The sequence below is a fragment of the Paroedura picta genome, chromosome 1 (genome assembly GCF_049243985.1).
Source record: "Paroedura picta isolate Pp20150507F chromosome 1, Ppicta_v3.0, whole genome shotgun sequence".
NCBI classification, from domain to species: Eukaryota; Metazoa; Chordata; class Lepidosauria; order Squamata; family Gekkonidae; genus Paroedura; species Paroedura picta.
This window is the reverse complement of record NC_135369.1, coordinates 136,973,265-136,996,791: the sequence shown is the minus strand read 5'-3', so window position 1 is coordinate 136,996,791 and position 23,527 is coordinate 136,973,265. Positions and strand designations below refer to the sequence as shown.

At 40.2% G+C, this 23,527-nt stretch overlaps 2 protein-coding genes and 1 long non-coding RNA gene across 10 annotated transcripts in view; 1 reads left to right on the top strand and 2 right to left on the bottom strand.

Moving 5' to 3' along the window:
- The window catches only part of SNX14 (sorting nexin 14), a 41,979-nt gene extending 23,193 nt beyond the window's left edge, over positions 1-18,786 (bottom strand). Inside the window, exons 1-15 of one of the 4 annotated variants that reach the window (XM_077305113.1) lie at positions 18,540-18,786; positions 16,547-16,667; positions 15,393-15,469; positions 15,216-15,294; positions 13,198-13,241; positions 12,130-12,217; positions 11,474-11,558; positions 10,383-10,539; positions 7,797-7,872; positions 5,049-5,093; positions 4,876-4,956; positions 4,333-4,447; positions 3,447-3,602; positions 2,755-2,879; positions 1,052-1,110 (exon numbers count right to left, since the gene is read on the bottom strand). In XM_077305113.1, the coding sequence (XP_077161228.1) occupies positions 1,052-1,110; positions 2,755-2,879; positions 3,447-3,602; positions 4,333-4,447; positions 4,876-4,956; positions 5,049-5,093; positions 7,797-7,872; positions 10,383-10,539; positions 11,474-11,558; positions 12,130-12,217; positions 13,198-13,241; positions 15,216-15,294; positions 15,393-15,469; positions 16,547-16,667; positions 18,540-18,658 (1,427 nt within the window). In that variant the 5' untranslated portion in view covers positions 18,659-18,786. The remainder of the gene's footprint in view (positions 1-1,051; positions 1,111-2,754; positions 2,880-3,446; positions 3,603-4,332; positions 4,448-4,875; positions 4,957-5,048; positions 5,094-7,796; positions 7,873-10,382; positions 10,540-11,473; positions 11,559-12,129; positions 12,218-13,197; positions 13,242-15,215; positions 15,295-15,392; positions 15,470-16,546; positions 16,668-18,539) is intronic. The other 3 variants (XM_077305122.1, XM_077305132.1, XM_077305142.1) reach the window with 3 other exon arrangements.
- A 7-nt stretch (positions 18,787-18,793) lies between these two features.
- Positions 18,794-23,527, top strand: part of LOC143821360 (uncharacterized) — a 14,960-nt gene continuing 10,226 nt past the window's right edge. The window contains exons 1-2 of the long non-coding RNA XR_013225781.1: positions 18,794-18,988; positions 20,239-23,527. The exon at positions 20,239-23,527 is cut by the window's right edge and continues 7,708 nt beyond it. This is a non-coding gene — a long non-coding RNA (uncharacterized LOC143821360). The remainder of the gene's footprint in view (positions 18,989-20,238) is intronic.
- SYNCRIP (synaptotagmin binding cytoplasmic RNA interacting protein) overlaps positions 23,287-23,527 on the bottom strand; it is a 22,285-nt gene continuing 22,044 nt past the window's right edge. For all 5 annotated transcript variants that reach the window (XM_077305164.1, XM_077305175.1, XM_077305182.1 and 2 more), the window contains exon 12: positions 23,287-23,527. This exon is cut by the window's right edge. The gene's annotated coding sequence lies outside the window, so the exon portion shown is untranslated.

Sequence of the window (23,527 nt, the reverse complement as noted above, 5' to 3'; positions counted from 1 at the left end):
CCTTAGCTGAGTCTAACTGAAGCAGCAAGCACAGCATCTCCATTGGGCAGTGCCTGCCTTGGCTTCCTGGTTGTAAGCTTCCTATTTAGAAGGGCAGAATGTCTAGCTATATTGCCTACAAAACCTACAGAGTGGCTTTTGATTATGCATTTAATATGAAACACTATCTGAAAAAAATCCCTTTTTATAGAGAAAATGTATGTAAAGCCAAACAGAGATTAAGGAATTGCCCAAGGATATGTCATGTTGTCTGTATAAGCTCTTCATCGGTTTTCTTTTTAGGACCTCAGTGCTTCTGTTTTTTTGTTTGTTTATTTTAACACTGGTTTGGATCTCCCAGAAACTTCTGCAGATGGAAGGGAGCTTCTGTCTCCAGGGCTCAACTATCTTTCCCCACCCTGCCCATCCCTGCAGCTAAAAATACATTGCTCTGCAGAAAGGGGACCTCCAAGAACAGCATAACAAGAAATCGGGAGGTCTACTGCAGGGCAGGGGGAATCAATAATGATCCCCGCTCTCTTCTGCCTGTGAAAATTCTCCAATAGCTCCATGAGATTGGCTTGCAGCTTCAGAAATAAGCATTAGACTCAGCTCCCCCTCCCCAATATTTCCTTTGTAGTGCAAAGCCCTAGTTTGGCAAGAGGTCCTAGTGAGCAAATTATAGTTAGAACTTCTGCAAGATAAAACTGAAAACCACACCTAGATGTAGGTTTTCCACTTTGGTTAGGAGAGAAAGTGTTAATCATCCCACATCACAACATGCCATAACTAACACTAAGAGGAAATTGAAAGAATAGCCCCAAGTAAGAGAGAAAAATGAAAAATACATGGCTCATATTCAGTCCCCAACCCATCGTCTGGCATATCATCAGAAGAAAGCCCATGGATTACAAAAGACAGGACATTGTGAAGACATAATTGCTCTTTCAAGACCTTAATTCTAAAATCTCAACATATTAGTTCTCAAATCTAGAAAACTGAATTTTTACAAATTCAGTGGATTAAAATGTTTAGCTTTGCATTCGTGCACAGTCAGATGTAATACACTCACCTGTTGAATCTGGCATTGCGTGTTGGAGATTCAACTCCTTTTAGGAGATGCCTAAAATACTAAGCAAGGATAGAAGAAAACAATTAATAGCTTGCCATCATTTCCCCTATCACCACCAAAACTGTACTAGCTTCCAAGAAGCCACTTCTATAGCATCAGATGGTCATATTTAAACATTCATAATTATTTAAGAAAAAAGTATCACCTGTGCTCCAAATATTAACAAACATGCAAAGAATGAATTACCGTAGCTTTTCTTTTAACTTAGAATCATAGAGTTGGAAGGGACCTAGTCCAACCCCCTGAACAATGCAGGAAATTCACAACTCCGTGTAGTTCTCAAAGATTTCTACAATTTGGCCTTAGCCAGGAGAAGAGAACACCCTTGAGCATAAAAAACATTCTTTGTCGAGTTTCACTTAGGATGGAGTTCTGGTTCCCACGCAGCCCAATTCTGACAGATAAGATGCTGTAGAACAAGCCAACAGCAATTACTGTGCTGCTAAAGAGGAGGAAGGTTGCATACATGTGAGAGAAGATCCATCTCCTTCTGGAAAGAGCTCTGGAGACTCTAGAATGGCGGTCTGGTCCCTACCCAATACGGCCTGTCTTTATTTCATAATTATTTTGATTGATAGGACTTTGGCAACAGGATTGCATTTGGAAAAACTGCTGAAGGTAGTGTCCCATAAACCTAATACTCAACGAATAATGATATTCCCAAATGTCTATTGATCCTTCCCACAGTTATCCCACAGTGTGGCAAACTCCCTTTGTCATGTCAGTGGAAATGGCAGGGGAGGGAAAGGAAAGCAAAGTTCTTTTCTTTTTGTAGCCCCCTTTTGTCTCTCAATTGCACAGCTGTCCTTGCTCCTCTCGTACATCCTGCCCTCAAACACCGCCTTCCCCACCCCAAGTTTAAACTCACAACCAACAAGTTGGCCAGACTGAACAAAGGGCCAAGCAGACTGATGGCCTCCCTGAGGGGTGAGAGTTGGGGGATCAGGTGATGAAGGGTTCAGAGATAAGCACCAGGCTGACTTCAGTACTTATGTTGCAGTGCTCTGCTCCATTAGCAACAATCCCCAAATTGCAAAGCCTGTACACTGGGTCCTCAGCTAAGGATATTACTCAGCCGCAGAAGGTAAACATGCAGGATTTAACCTGCACCCAGAGGAGTTTGGGGAGCTGGGTGGCAACTTTCTACAAAGAAGAGGAGACGAAGAGCGGGCTTACTACTTGACAGAGTCTCAAAGCGGCTTACTCTCCCCACAACAGACATGGAGTGAGGCTGAGAGAGCTTTGACAGAATTGCAACTGACCCGAGGTCACCCAGCCAGCTGCATGTGGAGAAGCAGGGAATCAAACTGGGTTTTCCATATTATAGGCCGCTGCTTTTAACCACTACACCAAACAGACTCTCAAAGGTAGGCATTCTTAGCAGAAATTGTCTACTAAGCTACTTCCCCCTACCCACGTGTGCTTCTCCCTTTTAAAACAGACATGAAAAGTTTCACTGTGGAATTCTGTCAATGGAGAGACCAATCACCCAGCTCCTTTCGAACAAAGTAACACCAGAGAGAGCAAAACTTGGTGATTCCGAAAGTCACCTTAACCAAACAGAAACAAAAACATTTGGGCTACCATTTGAACATAAAAATACATCTTTAAAACCGGCGAACATTGTCCATATTCAGGATTACCTCACTGCTGTGACAAAACATAGGAGTGAAGACGTTCTCTAAGAGACACAAAACATGTTCGTAGGCTTCAAAAAAGCATCGCATGGTTTGCAACTTCACAACTTGATCATAGGGACCCTCGGCAACTATGGGTAAAAACACAGAAAATGCTGACTGGAACTATTTGCAAGTAAAACTGTCTGAAGTGCAAGAAATGCTTGGCAGTAAAGAATTTCAAGATTAGCAGCTAGGCCAACAAGCCCTATCTTTGTAATGTTTTATCTTTTTCTTCCCAATATAACACCTTAGAAGCAGGCCAGGACACACACAAGATCAAAAGAGGCATCAAGAGACAGAACATGAAGGAGGCTTCTTTTATGCATGCATTTGTGTCACAAAGTCAATGATGCATTTTGCAGGTCAATATTTCTACTATCCTATTGGCTATAACAAGATAAGACAAAAAGACTTAGGTGTGGCAGCTGCCACAATTAGCACTTCTCCTTACCTGACTTTATTGTCCATCCTGGGGGTGTTCAATCTGTGACTCTCCAGGTGTCTATGGAATGCAGTTAACAAGATGGCCATGCTGGCAGGGACTCATGGGAACTGTAGCCCATGGACATCGGGAGAGCCACAGTTTGGCCACCCTTGCTCTAGTCCCTCTGTCTGTTCAGCAGCTCTTACGTTGCCCATTTAGTTTCACCACTTACTACTTTTTATCTCTTCCACGATGAAAGGATCAAATTGAATTTTGTCAATACTTTCATCCAAGCAATATGTTCTGTGGATTTTCTGCACTTCTTCGTGAAGAATCATCTTCTCACTATCGGGTAATTCTGGTTGCAAAATTTTATTATTGAATTCCTCTGTTGGTAGACAAAAGGACAAAAATGCATTGCTGAATATATTCATAACAGACGTAGGCTGGATATTTAGAAGAAGAGAAGAAGAAGAGTTGGTTCTTATATGCCGCTTTTCCCTACCCGAAGGAGGCTCAAAGCGGCTTACAGTCGCCTTCCAATTCCTTTCCCCACAACAGACACCCTGTGAGGTGGGTGAGGCTGAGAGAGCCCTGATATCAGTGCCGTGGCGAGCCCAAGGTCACCCAGCTGGCTGCATGTGGGGGAGCGCAGAATCGAACCTGGCATGCCAGATTAGAAGTCCGCACTCCTAACCACTACACCAAACTGGCTTAGTTTTGAAGCATACAGAAGGCGCTAACCTCAAACAAATTACTCTCTCATACTTCCCCCTCCTTCTACTCCAATGCAATTGGGTTTTAATACCCTGCAGCAAAAAGCTTCAAGCAGTTCTCTTTTATGCCGTTTAGATTCCAGTGATAAATATTCTGAAGTTGAGCAGATTATCAACCAAGTTATTTTGAATGAGTTACATTATTACAGCTTTCTCCACAGCATTTCTCTGCTTCCCATCCCTGTCCTCCCCCTCACCCCATTTTTCCTATTTCTACCAACTGAAAATCATTCTGGCATTGATCTCTCTACTATTTATGGTGTACAAAGCAGACACGTATAGCAATTATTATTACTAATTATTATTCTCAATAAGAACAGGATAGTATCCACATAATCTTACCGACATCCAGGCAAAACTGCAACACATGTACTGCTGCTTCCTGTTTCAGAAAATTCATAAAGAGGAAGAAAAGGTCCTGTTGTTCTCTAATTTCTTTCAGGTCCAGTTTCAAGGCCTGAGTAAGTTGAAAAAGGTAACTTATTTCCCAACATCTGGAATAATACTTCTCCTTCCTCCCAAATTTAAATACATGCATTCACAATTCTACAACCTGCACAGCCATTCTGCCAAGAGCAGAGTTTTTTCTCCAGCACAATTTATTTCTTTATTGTATTTCTATACCGCCCTCCCATAATTCTCAGGGCAGTTTATATAAAACATAGGGATATATGGTACAATCATAATAACAACCATAACAGTGGGAACCAAAATTGAGTAACAATATTATAACTGTTAACAGTACAATAATCGCTTTCTAAACAAGAACCTGTAAGGAGGTCAGTTGGGTTCAAAACATGGACAAGGCAATTTCCCCTATTTGCTCAACAGACCCGTAGGTAACATTTAAGCATTGTTTTTAAATCTATATATTTTAATGCTTACAGAGGGCTTCTTATTTCTAGGCTCCGCAAATTTCTGCAGAAAAGGAACCACTGGAGAGGCAGGTTCTGTAGCTTTTTCAGGCTGTAGGATCAAGGGAGAATAATTCACCCAATTATAATCTTAGAACAAAGATAAGCAAAATCATATTTTGTTATGGGGGGGTCAGTACTTACTGGACTATCATCAATGAAAATAAGTAGCAAGTGATTCACAGTATCCTAAGAAAAGGAAAAAAAGAATAATACTAAACAAAATGAATCTGTTCATGCATAAAGGGTTTGTTTTTTTTTAGTACCCCTTGCCCACTTGGGTCCTCCGTCAAAGCTGTCTGAAGGAAGGTCAGGGGAATCTCAACATCATCGATCAATATTCTGCAAAGCATAACACAGCAGTCATAGGAAGGGGTAAGGAATCTCATGTGCCCATTAAAGCACCTTTGAAGCACATAGGAGCTCAGCACAACGCAGATTCAGAAATATGCCCAAAAAGTATCTGTACAAAAGGCAGCAGAAAGACTGCTGACTGCTATTTCCTTCATTTCAGTTCTGGAACCAATATGATAGTGATCACTTTTATAACCCTGTTTATCTTGGAACCAGGGTATCTGAAAGGCCACTTTGCTTCCTTCTGACTCTATCAACTTATAGGCAACGTATTACTTCATGTGCTCCCACCATCAGCAGTGAGAGAAAGAACCATTCTTCAATGTGGCGACACCCCAACTGCAGAACTCCATCCTGCACAGTAGCTCTCCTGGCACCAAGCTTATCTAGAGTTAACCAGGCTTTTAGGGAAGGCCTTTTCCTCCATTTTGGGGTTGTTAGTTTTTTGTTTGATTTATATGACTGATGATATGGTGGAATATCCCTCTTTGTTCTCTGCCAGCTTTATGGATTTTACTGGTGGTTTTAAGGTGATAACAGTATTGTTAGATTGTCTGTGTTATTAAGCGTGTTCTCTCCTTTCTTCTTGTAGTACCCTGCCCTGTATACTTAAAAGTGCAGAAGCAATAAATAAAAAATAAAAAATAAAAAATAAAAAATAAAAAATAAAAAATAAAAAATAAAAAATAAAAAATAAAAAATAAAAAATAAAAAATAAAAAATAAAAAATAAAAAATAAAAAATAAAAAATAAAAAATAAAAAATAAAAAATAAAAAATAAAAAATAAAAAATAAAAAATAAAAAATAAAAAATGATAAATGATAAATGATAAATGATAAATGATAAATGATAAATGATAAATGATAAATGATAAATGATAAACGATAAACGATAAACGATAAACGATAAACGATAAACGATAATTGATAAATGATAAACTTTATTTTTGTAGCCCACCCTTCCTGTGTAGCTCAGGTCTTTGCCAGTCCTTCTTGATGTTCTGTTTGGGCCTCAGCCATAGGCCTGATGGAACAGCTCTGTGGAACTGGGTTAAGGTCCTGCAGGGCCCAGATCTCTTTCAGCAGAACATTCCACCAGGCTGGGTCCAAAGCCGAAAAGGCCCTGGCCTTGGTTAAGGCCAGACTCGCCTCCTTGGGGCTAAGGATCCTAAGCAAGTTTGAGTCAGATGACCTCAATGCTCTTTGGTGAGTATAGTGGAAGAGGTGGTCCTGTAGATATGCTGGCCCCAGACCATTTAGGTCTTTAAAGGTTAATACTAAAGCCTTCATCTGAAGCCAGTTTCCAATTTGGAGCCAATGTAGGTGGGAGAGCACTGGTGTCATATGTGCCCTTCACTGGGTCCCGTGAAGTCCATTTTGAACCACTTGGGAGTTTCTGGAGCAGTCTCAAGGGAAGCCCTGCATAGAGCAAGTTTCAAAAGTCCAATCCATAGGTGACCATTGCATGGATCACCATGACTACATCTGGTGCCGAATTTTTGTGCCTGGTGCAGATGGGAAAACAGTGAGCAATATTCATGAGCTGGTCCTCCATTGTAAGGGAGGTATTCAGAATCACACCCAGGCTCCTGACAGAAAGCTGGGCTCCAACAAGAGCTAGAAACATGCTGACCCAACCACAGGACCTTCATCTTGGCTGGATTCAACTTCAGCCTACTCTGCTTAAGCCAGACAATCTGGTGGTGTTGACAGATGCCTGTCTATTAACAGAAATTACTAGATGTCATCAGTATACTGGTAGCAACCCAGTCTGGGCCTCCAGATCAACTGGGTGAGGGGATGTTAAATAGTATCGGGGAGAGTATGGGGTGTACCTAATTTATCTTGAAAGTAATCTTATAACATCAGAAAAATCTGAAGGTCAACCCAGGTCCCAGTGAATTCCCATAAAGGAGTAGAGAGCCAGTCTGGTGTAGTGGTTAGGAGTGCGGACTTCTAATCTGGCATGCCGGGTTCGATTCTGCGCTCCCCCACATGCAACCAACTGGGTGGCCTTGGGCTCGCCACGGCACTGATAAAACTGTTCTGACCGGGCAGTGATATCAGGGCTCTCTCAGCCTCACCTACCCCACAGGGTGTCTGTTGTGGGGAGAGGAATGGGAAGGCGACTGTAAGCCGCTTTGAGCCTCCTTCGGGTAGGGAAAAGCGGCATATAAGAACCAACTCTTCTTCTTCTTCTTCTTCTAGATCAGGGAAAGCAGATAGAAGAGAAATGGATGCAGTGGAGTGCAGCAGGTTATGGTTGTCTCAACAGAGGAAAGTGGACAAATATGGACAGCTAGCCAAAGACACCAAGAGTATTTAGTCAGAACACAACAGAACAAACATTAAAACAAGACACAACGAAACACAGAATGAAGGAAGATGAAAAACGCTCTTGCAAAATTATGTTCTTGCATGTCAATGACTGCTATCAACACAAAACCTTTTGGGTGCCTAGCTCAAAACTAAAGTTGCACAGCTTTATCCGCACCCCACAAAACAAATAAGCAAGCATGAACATGGCAGAATACTCACTGGATCAGCTAAGAAGTCCAAGGAGGGAAGAAACATGGAACCAGACAGGATTTCTCTTATGAGTAAGGAGAGTGACCTGAAAGGAGAACAAGGCAAGGTTTCATGCACCTCTGTTTTCTCTCTCCCTGGAAACTGAGGAGCTTCCATAACACAGAATTCAATTCAAATGAGTGAACAAAAGCTCTCATTGTACAGTTAACAAAGTACTAGGTACACATTCTCCTCACAATGGGCTTTTCTGTCCCTAGCTCTTTACTGCAAGTTAGGGCCAACTTTGGGCATCTGGAATGTATAATTGATCTTTACCATCTGTTCTGATAGTATCTGAAAAACAGAGTGCTAAAATGATATTATGTATTAAACACTGCAAAAGAGATGTGATTTTCCTGTTTCAGCTATCTATAAAGCATGATTTTTTCCCTGTGTGGGTTCTTGGATGGGAAGTAAGACACCAAAATTGTTTTCGCACTCTGAACTCTTGGAATGTTCCTCCCTCCACATTCAGAGAGTTTGTAAGTTTCATCCCCTGCACAGATTCTCTGATGGGAAGAAAAGTTGGATTCACATCTGCTTTCAGAATGTCTATTCCTCCTCTTCCTTTTGCAATATTCTTCTTGAGATGGATTTTCAAGGAAGATGACAGCCTCAAAAACTCCAGATTAATCCCCTGACTTCTCTATTTCCTGCCTCGTCAACAGTCCTTGATTCCTCCACATCATGGCTGGTCATTTTGAAAGATTCCACACATCACTCGCTACGATTCTCGCCATCCAGCCTTTTACTCAAAGAGGCCACATTCTAATCATTCACCACCACAACATCACTATACAAAGCTCTCTGGTCGGGATTCAGCAGTGCCCTCTCAGCCTCCATGAGACTCACTGCCACCTCCTCAAAGGAAACTGGACACTGAGCTGGCTCCTTCTTAAATAATTCCACTCCACCCCAGTGAGGAGATGCTCTGGAGCCTGGCTCTGATGCTCTTTTACTACCTTAAAATTGAGGTCTGCTCTGCACATTGGACAGACCCTGAGTCTCACAGAGCTGATAATTTCAGTGGGTGAATGCCAGAAGAGTTCAGTAGTTGACTCCCTCAGATATGTCTCCCAATGCTGGGATGATCACATGGAGGGATGATCACTGGCTTTCCCTGACCGCCAGAGAGCAGGTTGCCTTACAGATTCTGTGGTTACAAACAGGCCTTCTACTAGGAACCTTCAAAACTGCTGTCCAGGGATTTCTTGGGGAAGTGGAACGTGGACTAAAGTGCTGGAAAGAGTGGGATATTGGACCAAAATCATGCAGCCCAGTGGCTGTGGTGGGAACTTGTCAGAATCACCCAATTTTTTTTCTGCGAGCAGTACTTCCATTAGTGCAAAAGCAAGGAGGCTGTGCTTATGGCCATTTGCTCCTCTGCACTGCAACAGGCTGGGGCTGTGTGGGTTTGGTGTAGAGAGCCAGTTTGGTGTAGTGGTTAGGAGTGCAGACTTCTAATCTGGCATGCCAGGTTTGATTCTGCACTTCCCCACTTGCAGCCAGCTGGGTGACCTTGGGCTTGCCAGAGCACTGATAAAACTGTTCTGACCGAGCAGTGATATCAGGGCTCTCCCAGCCTCACCCACCCCACAGGGTGTCTGTTGTGGGGAGAGGAAAGGGAAGGCGACTGTAAGCCGCTTTGAGCCTCCTTCGGGTAGAGAAAAGCGGCATATAAGAATCAACTCTTCTTTTTTTTATCCAATTGAGTCCTATGATCTCAGCACCAACTTTCGAGAGGTCTCAAGGGTTTGCAGTTCATAACTCTATGATTGCAATGTCAACCATTCCTTTCCTTCCCCAACTTCTTTTTCTTATGGAAAGAGCAATAAGCACTAGAGCAACTAGCGAGAAAGATGAACAGAAACAATAAAGGAAGCACTAGAAGAAGATAGACAAGTTATAACCTCCAGTCCAATATATGTCCCATTATTTTACATTGTTTAATGTGAGATCCTTCACACCTAACACAGAAGTTACACTAACATAATTTGAATGAAATTCCGTGAATTGAATAAAGCTCCATGCAACAGAACAAGGAGTTGTAAGAAGCAAAAAGATCTAAATGTAACTCCTGCATGCATGAGGATTATTTCTTTACCTTAGCAATGAAATAAACATCTAAAATTCCCCAGGCTTTAATTAAATGTGCTGCTCGTGTGGAATTTCATGGGCATGTCAAAGCACCTAGAGAACTCTGGATTAGTGTAAACATGTTTAGGATACAGATGTTACTGACTCTGTGAAAAATATCAGAGTAGACAGTCAGGGTGCATTTTGATAGCCATTTCTACTTGCACAGAAGGTTCTGGGAACCAATACAGGTAATGCAAGACCCACTATCACACTACCAGCCTCCTGATTAATATTTCAAGAGCTGATGAACGCATTCTAGTAATCCAATTTCACAGGTCTTTTGTGAGACAACACAGAAACAGTCATGCTCCTGCTAGTTTTGCCCAGTGTACAATAATTTTTTTCTGCTGTATCTTTTTGCTATACTATTCAAAAGTACGGCATGCTGTTAGTCCAAATGTTACTACTGCATTATACCTGCAATCTGTTGCTCTCGGAGGTAGAATATAGGGGAAAAGAAGTTCCGTAAGTTTCCTTAAATAAAGAAGTTCATCTCTTCTGCTTCTTAAGGCCACATGAAGTTCTGGTCCATATTCTTCTAAGGCAGCTTGTGTTAAATATTCAGCACTTTTTACTGCAAGTAAAAAGAAAGTCATTGTATTTCTGTTTATGCTGTGAAACACGAAACACGCACCAAAAAAAACCCCTCAATAGCTTTAGTTAACACTTAGTCTTACATTTATAAAGGGTTCAACCCCATAACTCTGTTCCTGCTTAGTAGCAGAGCCTTCCTTAAGTGTAAGAAACCATTTGCAAACATAAGGTTTTGTAGCTAAGAGAACGGAATCATAGGATCCAGTCTACTGTTTACAGTCTGTTTCTGCTGTGAGAAGCAAATATTTTAAAAGGCAAGCTCCATTTCTACAAATTGTAACATGTTTTGTATTGGAAACTCCCCATAAGGGGTAGCTCTTAAGATTTCAGTTCACTGAGGATTCATAATTTATATCAGATGCAGCTTTCACCTTTGTTGCCCAAAGGGAGTTATCAAAGTAAAATTGAAGTTTTGATATAAAAAGCCCAGATGACACCAGACAAAACAGTAATGCATCATTAAGATCTAGGCCTTTGTTCTACAGTCAAGCGCTATACCAGCCTACTTGGGATTAAACGCCATGCTGCAAATCACCTATGTTATGTGTTTCACAAAGCACACAACTTGATGTACTCTTTAGGTTTGCAGGTATATAATAAAACTCAGTACATATATCTGTGTAGTTCACACTTATCGTACGGTGTGCAGCCTAGCTAGGAGATCTGAGGACTGAAGGGCAGTCAGGAAAGGGATGTTCAAGGTAGTCTGCCATTTCTTGCCTCTGCGTTATGACCTCTATTGTTTCTTGGAGGAACTACCACCTAAAGTCTTGGCCCCGATTTAAGTGAATGTGTAGTTCACAAGGAACAGAGATGGTTTCATCAGTTTAATGCAGTAATAATAATAATAATAATAATAATAATAATAATAATAATAATAATAATAATAATAATATATAAGAGTTCTGTGTTACCTTTATGTCTAGCTTTCACTATTACTTCTATATGCTTCAAAGCTGCCTTCAGCATTTTCTTTGTTATAACAGATGGAATATCCACCTGAAGAATAAGACCAAAGGAAGAAAAAATTATTCTATTTCCGCTACACAGATGACTAGAAATCATATGTTCCTCTACAGCTTTACTAATCAGACATACAAATACTGAAACACAGTTGACAGAGAATACTGAATCCTGAAGATGCTTCTTTGATGGAAAACAATTTGACAGAATATAATTATATAGTTAAATTTAAGTGACTGTAACAGCCATTGTGGGGTCAGTCTCCTGGTATACAGCATCATGTGGGAAAATGCATTGTTATAGCAACACGGACTGTTTTTGAGGCCTTTCTGAACTATATACCTAAACTAGTTAGTTGTTTCACCCAAGAGGCCTCTGGTTACTGTCATTCCATGTGTGGCATCTGATCTTTCATCACTGTCTCTAGACAATTCCCATGGATGGGATAAAGAAGATCAGACAGTAAGACATCCCATAACTGCTCAACTAATCAAAAACAGATGTAAACAAACAGTATGGAAAAGCTCACAGGCCTCTTGCTTTTAATCCAATCGCCCAAAAGTCCTCCATTAAAAGTTCATCACAACTCAAACACTGTAACGGTTACCTTGTAAATTCTGCGAAGTAATACGGATGCAAAAAATCGCAGTGTTACTCTCAGTTCATCCACAAATGCTTCATCATCCGTTATGTCCCTTCAAAATGTGAAAACACAATATGTGCATATTGCTAATCATTCAAAATAGTCCTCAATGTTAATATGGCTCTTAGAATTATCTGATCGGAGAATGACAGGTTTGGCAACATTTAATTAAAAGGAACAGACTAGCTCAAATTATCCCTCCAAGTCTTTAGGCTAAATGAAGGATAATATACAAAGATTAAAACCCCTGTTACAAGCAGTGACCATTCTGTGAAATGTGTACAGCATCAAATATCACTGTGTATTAAACAATGCAAGACTATTTTCAGATCCTCTCATTAGATTATGAAAGTTAGCTTTTCACTTACAAGTTCTGAGAACAACAACTTTTTCCACCTTTGTCCCTTGAAATTAACTCACCCAACAGAAAACCCACCACTCCCCTAACATAATAAAGCACCAAGTAATGTTTAGGCACCCCCTACTGTTCTGCCGGGGTATAGCTTCAAAATGCAAAAACTGAGATCATGGAAACTCCCAGGTCCAGGGAATACAAATACATTTGGATTGGATACAGGGTTTTTAACCTGTTATCTTAACTATGCATTTTCTCCTCAGCCACAAACAAAATAAATCTTATCTGGGCAACTCAGTCATAACACAAGCAGAACTGAGTTGTCATGCAGCAGCTCAAAGCTAACCCTACCATCAGCAATCAGAAAACAATTCAAATATTTATAAATATTTTTTTAAAAAAACACACGGGATAAGCCTTGAGGATAACAGCATTTCAAAAGGAAGGCATAGGGGATGGGAAAGTTAACCCAGACACGGGCCTTTCTATAACACTAGTAATCAGGATTGGTTTTACCCCAGGATTGGGTATGCTGGGGGGCAGGGGGGGGAGACATGTGTGCAAGTGTCAAACCAGCTTCATATACATATCTGTTTAAAGGTTGGTGAGAATGCAACTCTTGCCTTTATTCAGCACATGGAATTTTTAAAAAAGAAAGACTTCACAAAATATCATACCTGTACCATGGATAAACAAAATTTTCTAGCACTAGTTCAAATACCTGTGTGGAAAAAAGAACCAAGAACTGAGCAATAAATGAAAGCATGTATTTAATGGGATTGTTAAGCTCCTGCAACTCTCTCAGCATGGCTGACCATATTAAAATCATATACAAATTTTCTAAAACTCTATAAAACCTATTGCAAATAACTTTAAAATTCCTGGGAACTCCAGGGTCAACTAGTCCAACCCCCTGCAGAATGCAGGAAATTCACATCTACCTGCCAACCCAAAGGTTTCATGCTCAGATAATGCCCCACCAAAGGCCATACCAAAACCACTCCATCACAAAACTCCCCATATGCCTAGGGTCAAACAGGTCCAGATACAGATTATAATCCCCAAGGTTGAAATAGAGGAAGTAAAGTGCAAACAGGGGAATCCATTTATTGATGCCATCAAGTGCTGACACTGGCCTCAACCTGATGCCTTGTGGAAGAGCACCATTTTACAGGCCCTTTGGAACTCTGATAGCTCTAAATGGGTCTGGATCTTCATTGGCAGTTTGTACCCTCCTTGGTGTAGATGGGAAAACACCTGCCAGGCTACCTTTCTGACCTGAGCCTCCATTGTAAGGGAAGCATCAAGGAGCACCCCAAATTCTTGATGGTCTGCATAGCTACCAACTGTGCCCTGTCAAGACAGGGGAGACATGCTTCCTCTTCTGCATCTTTCCTACCCAGCCACAGGACCTCTATCTTCAGGGAGTTAGCTTCAGGTGGCTTTGCTGGAGCTATTCTGCCACGGCTCCTAGACAGGATTTGGGGGGAATATTCGGCTGGCCACTCATTAACAGATGGAGCTGGGCATCATCTGCATACTGGTGACACCCAAGCCCATATCTCCAGAGAAGTTGGGCTAGAGGGCACGTAAAGATATTGAATAGTATAGGGGAAAGAATTGTGCTCTGCGGCACTCTGCGCTGGAGTTTGAAGCATGCAATTTTTCTTCCCCAATGGCAACCCTCTGTCCCCAACCATGAAGCCACTGCAAGGCTGAGCCCTGCATCCCCAACTTAGCAAGTCAGTGAGCTAACAGATCATGGTCTACAATGTTGAACACTGCTGTGAGATCTAATAATACAAGCAGTGCCAACTCGCCTCGGTCCAGCTGTCTTTGGAGATCATCTGTCAAGGCAACCTAAGCCATTTCCCCCCCATGGCCAGGTCAGAAACTGCATTGGAATGGGTCCAGTACCAATGCTTCATCTTGGTATGCCTTTAGCTAATCTGCAACTGCCTCCTCAACCACCTTCCCCAGAAATGCCAGGGTCCTGCAGGCCCAGAGATAGATTCTTCAATAAGGGTTGGACAACTGCATCCTTCAGCCTCCCCGGGAAGGTCCCTGAAGACAGGGACAGATTTATTATATCACTGAAACAGCTTTAAATGATGAGTCTATATTAGGGTTGTGCGATTTGGCTGCCGAAGCGGCCGTTCCGTCCAGGCGCAGCCAGCGCCGCGCCGTGGGGGGGGAGGGCGGTGCCGGCAGCAGTGTGACAGCGGGCGCAATCACGCAGGCACGGAATTCCGCGCCTGCGTGGTTGCGCCCGCTGTCACGCCGCTGCCGGCACCGCCCTCCCCCCCCCCCACAGCGCGGCGCTGGCTGCGCCCGGACGGAACGGCCGCTTCGGCAGCCGAATCGCACAACCCTAGTCTATATGTTTTATTTATTGTATATAGAACACTTTTATGCCACTTCTCCACCCAATCAGAGCCCACAAGGCAACGAACTTCAAAACATTTAAACAAAATACAGTTAAAATATTAAATTCAATTAAAACCCATAAAACCATGTATACTTTGAAATATATAAGAATTTGACCATTTGATGAGGATTTTGGCACTTTGGGGAAACAGTTATACTTTCATAATTGCTAGAAGAAATTCAAGTGCAAATTTGAAGTATTTCAAGCAAGAATAACTTTGACTGAAATAAGGGAGCAATGGGGGACTGCAATACATACAGAATTTACCTCTGCTAGGGATGCATCAACTTTAGAAGGGACTTTCAGGTCCAACCATGGCTGATAGCTTTCTAGCAGTAATACAGGTCTGTAGAAAAAATGTATACAATTATAAAATATACTGCCTTAGTCCTTTCATTAAAGTACAAAAATGCAATAATTGAAAGCATTGCCTATTTATCTTACCTATGCCTTCTACATTTGACTTTACCACAAACAGCACACCCGTGGCCCTGAAGAAATAGATCTTGCAGATCTAATTGCTAAAAGAGGGGGAGGGAAAAGGCATTTTGAGCTTCAAATCTTTATTCAGAAGCCATCGACATTGAGAACTCTACATAATGAGAGTGATGAAGTTATTAATAGGCTTAAAAGTGAAAAAACTGAACAGTTTATTTTTATAAATTATAAAAATCAGTATCTTTAGCTAATTTGTATAGCAGTATTTTGCAAACTTTTTATACTTGGGCATCTCTTCTCAAAACTGGTCCTCCTCTTGCCTAGTGCCCTCCCCCTAGCCTCCTGCTGTTGCGGGCACATTTTCCTATCGGAGAACAGAAATTTAGCTACTTGTACAGTGATTCTTTGGTCAGACCTAGTCAATAATATCTTTAAGTCTTCTGCTCAGAAAACAAGTGTGTTTTTTTTTAAATTAGCTAAAACAGGTTCCAGTATATCCAGGCACACTTGAGTACAAAATCTACAATGTAGCAATACTTGAGCCACATATTCAATCAAATTACCAAGGTAGGGACAAAATCTAGCATTAGCTGAATTATTTCTATATGTTCCTACCATCAGTGCAGATGATAAACAATTAAATATAGTCAGTGTGAAAGCATTGCAATACCTCTGAATTTTAATCAACTGAATTTTAGACTACCTTTCAAAATCAAAATTCAAAAAAAAGGGGGAAACAGACATAACTGGAATAGATTTTTATCTTGAGATATTTGGTTTGCAGTCAATCTGTGTACTGCAGGATAAAGACAAAGTATCAATAGACTGCATACTTATCAAATATCTAAGATAGCATTAAGGAAAAAATGTGCTACTCTGTTTCATGCACTCCGTATGTGTACATTTCAATGAACTGCATGCTCTGTGCCTTTTATAAATATGTCTGCTTAATAATTACTACTACTACAAATGTTACTACTACGTTAATTAATCAATTAACTGCTTTTAATCCAGCTGCTTCAATGCTCATATCCAAACTTGCATAGACATAGATATATACTACACTGTAGAAGCCTCAAATAAAAGTAGCTCTCCCTGATTAATCAGCTAAACTTTACCACTTAAACGGAATATAGCACATAAATAAAGTTAGAAGTTACCTTGCTTTTACGCTTTAGCATGAACAACAGATTTGGGAGGAGGTAGTCTGGTCCAAATGAACAATAAAATGTGACAAATCCTGCCACAAATGACCAGAAGATCATTAAAATGTGAAAATACCTCAAAAAAAGAAGAAAATAATTAATACAACTCCTTCTAGCCTAGAAATACTGTCAAAAAAGAATACAGTTTGTGAAGTTCCAGGTGATGCCAACATAGAAAGTTACTATGTTAGAAAAGCTGAACACTCAAAATATTTTATAACTTCATGAAAGCTAGTTTATAAAATGGAGAACCCTGACAAATCCTATAAGAGTCTTACTAAATATCAATTTAAAACATTTATATTTTAGGACATAACTTTGACAGTATACAGAAAATTTCCTCTGCTCCTGTGAGTCTGAAAACACCGGAGATCTTAGAATTATCAAGTGCTAGAAAAGACTGTTTGGTTTTTATTTTCATGCCTGTTCCAGGACTTGAATGGAAGTTAATAATTGAAATGGAAATTAGAGAAAGTAGCTTGATACCAAGGGACAACTGCCAGAAAAATTTAACAAGCTTTTGCTTTTGTTTGCTTTGCTGGCAGGTATCCTAGCTAAAATAATTGCTTTTAGACAACTACTACTTAACCACCCCCACTAAGGATGCCTAATGAAGACCTATTGCATGCATAGCACAAAGCAAGCTCTAATACAGGGGTATGCAACTGTGGCATGGAAGCAATACAGCTCTTTTTAAAAGAAAATGAAATCTTGAAGTTACATTGGAGAGGTAGGGAGGTTGCTAGAATAACCAGCAGGTGAGGAGAATGGCAGATAAAGAATTTTATGGAACTAAAAAGGCTTATTAGAGATGCTTTACAGAAATATTTTCAGGTTGGTAACTGTGTTGGTCTGCAGTCTGCAATAGAAAAGCAAGGTTTGAACACAGTAGCACCTTAAAGAACAAGATTTTTAAAATCAGAAACATAAATGATCCTTTGAGTGCAGTAAATTTTGTTAAAATAAAAACTTGGGAGTACTTTAGATTCTCTTTTCCAACAAAGGCTTTTATGTTAGCATGCATAAATGCCTTCCCATCTAATGATTTATCTGGGAGATATAGTTGTATCCCTTTCCATGAAAGGATCTGTCTGTGTGGGATGAGTTTGTCTGAATCTATCCTCCACATAATCCTAGAATGCTCTTTCTTGGTACTCACTGCAGGAATTTTTTTTCAACCTTCCTATAGAAAGAGGCTTCTCTGGACAAAGATTGGGTGTGCCAATTCCTTTTTAATGACACCAAAGCCGATATTAAGAAACAGGCTGCCAAATTCCTTGCTATTCTTATTGTGACCAATTCTAATTCTTAACTGTGAATTGTTCATCCTAATGTCTCAGTTCTATTACTCTATTTTTGTTTTATGCTACTTTCTAATAGTAATAGTTTGAAACACTGGTAAAAGTGGTCAGACATGATGATTCTATTAATTGCCCTTAGTAGACTTAGTAGTCAGTATTCCTAATTTGTAACCTATTTCTGATTTTACTTCGATCTCATGACAGTTCTTACTGCTATGATTACTGCTATGATTCTATTGTTTTTATGACTGATGTCAATGAAGGTAACTGACTGACGATAAAAACTTGGCCCTTTAAAGCGTCACAAGACTCACGTTTAGTAAAAGAACCAGCCTTTTTATGAGCAACTCAAACATATGCAAGTCACGACCTTGAGATAACAGACTACTACAAATTATGATGCAAATCATTCCTGCTTTTTAGAGCCGACAAGAAGGCTACATGACACCTCCGAGGAATTCTTCGCGATCACACCCAGCTTTACTCGCAGAAGGGCAGTTTACAACCCTGGAGGGTTTTTCTATCTCAGATGATCACGACTTCTAATTTTGCCTTCTTTCTTTTTAAGTAGTCTTTTAATAACGCCCCACGATTCTGTGACCGCGAATCGGACGAACCCCTTTCCCTGTGAGCAGCCCCAAGCTTACCAGCTCACCACGCTGAGCCCCAAAGTAATGCAGCAAAGCACAGGATACTGGCGGCAGATCTCGCGCAGCACCTCCCCCGCGCGCTGCCACAGCCGCTCCCCCGCGCGCAGCCACCGCATCTTCGGGAAGGGAAAGCGCAAGACCCCCGCCCGGCATGACCGAGAGGGCGCGAGCACCAGGAGAAAGCCAACCCCCGGCCGCTTCTGGTTTCCCTCACGTGACCCACGCCACGTGACCGCCCTTCGGCTCACGTGAACGGCGCGCTTTAACTGCGCATGAGAAACAGGACGATGGCGCCCCGCTTCTGCGTCAGAGGCGGCCGTGCGAAAAACTTTGCGGCTCCCTTCCTCCCCAGGCTCGATTTCTTTAAAGGAGTGCGGCGGACCCTTGAAGGTGCTCCTGCGACTTCCCCCTTCAGCGCCGCCACAGGCTAAGCGCTCCGGTGAACGGTAGGAAGGTCCTCCAGCATTGCGCCCCTCGCCTGGCCTCACTCTCACCCTGGGTGAGAGGCTATGAGATGACGGTATTCGGAGTACTCCTCCTAATTAGACCCCGCTTAGGTAGTGGGACTTGCTTTTCGCGAGGAGCGCTTGGGGTTAACTACTGTGCTTTGGGGAAGGCTCCTACGGAGATAGTCTCTGGCAACCAGTCTGGAAGCAGACGGTTTATAGTTTCCGTAAACCAATGCAGACTAGAACCCCTTTCAGGAGATGATGCTAATTACTGGCAAAACAGGGAATAGAGCCATGTTCTAACGTCAGGGACCACCGGCCTTTTCAAAATCTCCCTTACTAGTGACTGGAGAGGGGTTACTATACTACAGGAAGGAGGAAGCCAAAGTTAAAAAAACTAACATTTCTGGTTTCCTGTCATATTAGGATATTTCACCTCCCCTCCAAACGCTGGTACTTTTTCTGGATAAATGACCAAAAATATTAGAGATTGGAAAAAAAACATGGAAAAGAATGTGTTTCAGAAGATACAGCCAATACTACACTATATAGAAAACTCCCAAGCTTAAAGTGAAAGCTGGGACTATAAAAGCCTTCCTAGAGGGTAAAAAAAAAATAGCAAAACCCACTTAATACTACTTTGACAAATGGTCTGGGAGATATTTTCTAGTATCCAAACCATAAAAATGGACTGAAAAGAAAATATATCAACTTTTCTCAGCAACTGGGGTTTTTAACTCAGAAAATTAATGATTTATTCACTTATATCATTCAGTTTTAATGAGGCTCCTCATTGGCAAATACTCAAAAATCTCAGATTCTTTGTTACTGTGTTTCCTGGCAGGCCATTTAGGATAAGCACTTGTGACTAAACATATATAATTACCAGAAATTTTAAAGTTATGAAAGTCCCCCCCCCCCAAAAAAAAAAAACTTGGGGGAAGATAATTGAAATATATGCAATTCTTACAGTCATATCAAATTATTTGTAATTTGCTTCGCATGTAAGATTGCAATATTCAAGTTATATTCAACAATTAAGTTATAAATGCCTTGGTTTTCTCTAAGCAATATCACAAATATCCTCTACTTGCAGAAAACAAATATCCTCTACTTGCAGAAAACTGCAATTGTATGCAATTTTTGCTATTTGATTAGAGAGCTAAATTCTCAATGAAACTTAGTTCTCTGCCAAGGCTTTGGTGGACTTTGTTACACCTTTTTCTGATCTTTTCCCTTCCTCATAGTGGTTCGAGGCAGTGATAACATGTCAGATCAAAAGGATAAATGAACGCCTTGCATACTCCTCTCTTGAAGATTTGACACCATTCAAGGTGCAGAAATTCATCTTGTATTTAAAAGCTGTGTGTTTTTTTGTTTTAAGTTGTTAGTTATGTCTGTAAGTTATATTAAATAAAAATGTATAGGAGCTGTTCATGTGTACTACATGTCCACCATGTCTTTAAAAGCATTTCACCTATTGTCAAAGGAATAATATTCCACAAGAGGGTTTACCCCCTCCCCCGCAATCCCTAAAATTATCAAAGGGGGGACATGGGGGAGTCGATGTATTCCCCCCCCCCCAATTTTGTTTCTTCTCTCCTGGCCTTCACATCTCTATTTGTGACTAGTCTAACTTTCTTGCAAACAACTTAATTTTGTCTAATACAAATACAATAGTTTCTGAACATGTCATTCTAATCTTTGCTTAATAGCAAAGTGCCACATTGGTACGTCCCACCTACCAATTCCACTTTATTATTACAGTACAAACTAGCTGCTTGTGATACATCATATAGTCTGTAACATGCTTCTGAATGTTCCAACCAAAACAGAAATATACTGATTTTTAAGAATCCAGCGTTCAGTGTTCTAAAAATGCTATCTGTAGACATTCTGATTATATCATTAAGCATTCTTTTCTCACAGGCACAGACTAAAGACTTACCTGTAATTCACTGCCTCTGTAATATATATGTGACAAAACAGCAGACAGCCATGTCACTGTTATCACTGGTCAGTCAACCAGAATGAAAAGCTCATGATAATGACGCTACATTATATGAAGTTGAGCAATGTCTAAGCTAGACCTCTCAGCCAAAAAAATATGAGTAGTATTCTCTACATGTATTTGTAGAAAATTCTAAACTTTGTGAAGAAGCCTGGCCCTAATTTTCTATGCTGGAGTAGTGCCAAAATGTCTACATAATATGTAGTTTTATTAGCTCACTAAGCTGTAATACTGTTATACTCTGAATATTGCTAAGGACTTCTGTTTCAATTGTAGCAGTTAAGCCCTATAAATGCCATTTCAAGATGTAGACAACAGCAATTAGTCATTTTGTTAAGCCTTCAAACAATCATGTTAGGTTTCTCTTTTTAAAGTAAAGCATTGTAGAAGATCTATTTTGATCTGAAAGTGAGCCAAGGTTTGTACAGCTATAAAGAAGCCATTCCAAACAGCAAACTCTTCACTCAGTGGCTTTTCCACTTTGAACATTGCTACTTTGGGTTTTTAAATGCAGGAACAAAACCTTGATTTCTCATGCCAATGTCTTTTTGAATTTGTACTATAATGTTTATCTACACAATTCAAGAGAAGTGAACAGAGAAAATTTTTAAAGAACTGTCAAATCAAAGCATGCTGTAAGAACTTTTGCTTCTTAAAGAATATTCAAGATATATATGAAGTGTGTTTCTAAATAGCATGTGCATTCTCTGCTACCTCATGTTAGACCAAGTTATGTAAGTACTTTTCATGGAACTGATTTTTCAACATTAGAAATGTACTTTCCCCTCACCATTTACTCCAGTGTCTGAAAATGGGAACATTTAATTTGCGCAATCCATTTGTAACACAAAACCTGGTATTTTTTTTCCTGGAACAGAAAGAACTCGTGCTAATATAACAGGAGAATTTTGGCTTCAGTAAATCAGCCATTTGTCTTAGTGAGACAGTATCATGTTCTATACATATGTGTACCCTATGTCTAAGATCTGATCTGAAAAATTCTATAATACTGGTACTCAATATCACCAAGCCAAAGTTATATAAAAGCATATTCCCGTCACCTTCAGTTAGCTATTAATGAAATTTCATTTCATTTACAGAACCAATTGTAAAAGTTTTCAGTATTAACATTTCCTCTTAAAAGATCAATTTTTCACAATACAAGTTTCCACATGCATTTTTACTGTAGATTTTTTTTCATTATTCTGCTAAAAAACTGCACCAATGTCAGAACAGTGCAAATAATATTTAATTGTAAAAGTCATAATGGCTTGAATTCATAATTAAGAACACTGTCAAGATTCTGGTACTTGTTATTCACCATTGCTTACAAACTATACTGATCAATTCCAGTCAGTTTCAATATGCATCCCCCCCAACCCATTTTCATAGCTGAAGACGATCACAATTTCAGCTTGAATAATACAAAATTTCAATTGCATTGGCATCAACTAAAAACACAATTCTGAAAAGACCGATCAATCATTTTATCTTTTTCCCGCCAAGCCACAATTAGCAATGCTTGGAACACCTATGAAAAGTTTGTTTTTCAGCAATGGAGAGACATAGAAGATTTAAGTCAGAAGGCTTCCCCTTCTTCCTATACCTCCATTAGATATCAAGACAAATTTGGCATAAACAGCTTGACAGTGCTCCTTATAAGACTATGACAGTAAAGATGCCAGTTGGCACAACAGCCTCATTGAAGGGAGCATTTAATCCTCCTTGGCACTGGGAGTACCAGCACCAAGGATTACAAAGAAATCAGTTATATTTAAGGCTACATTTAGCAAACCTACGTTCCATAAGCCTCATCCTATCAGGTTTAAGATTTTGGAAGCTGATGCAACACTCATGTTTCATGTTCAATTATAGAGAGTAGTACTTTGTCATGGGCAGTATATGAAACTGTGGCAGGTGGCATCTCATTCAACAATGATTTACCACTTAACCACTTAGTTTCTTTCTTAACTAGCAAGGCACATTTACATATTCCCATGAATACTTGACACATTTTAAATTACACTTTATGTCCCAGCTATCCCAGTAATTGACATACAATATACTAAAATGGTTTATTAAGATAACAAAAATTGAATTAATGTGAGAGAGACAGACTACTGGAAACCACTATTCTAAAAAATGTAAATACAAGTAAACATACTGAAATGTGTGCGCACGAGTTTTTAAACCAGAAGATTTCTGCACTAACACACATTTATATTAATGACACATAAAAAAAATAAAAACTTTATTACAAAAATAAGTTACACTTGCCTCCAGCTTACAGTATAAAACAATTTTATTTGCAGGAATGCAAAATGATTGTTTGCAATGAGCATTTAACATATGACATCTATTTTTGTTAATTTTTTTTCATTTACTGGGGAACTGGTGTGTATAAAACCTTAATTAGGTGTCTCCGTTCTTACTGTGGTGCCTACAGATATGTAACAACTGCAGTATCCCTTTGGGGAAGGGTATAAGGGAAGCTCTTTATGTCAAGTCCATACCTAGTCATATTT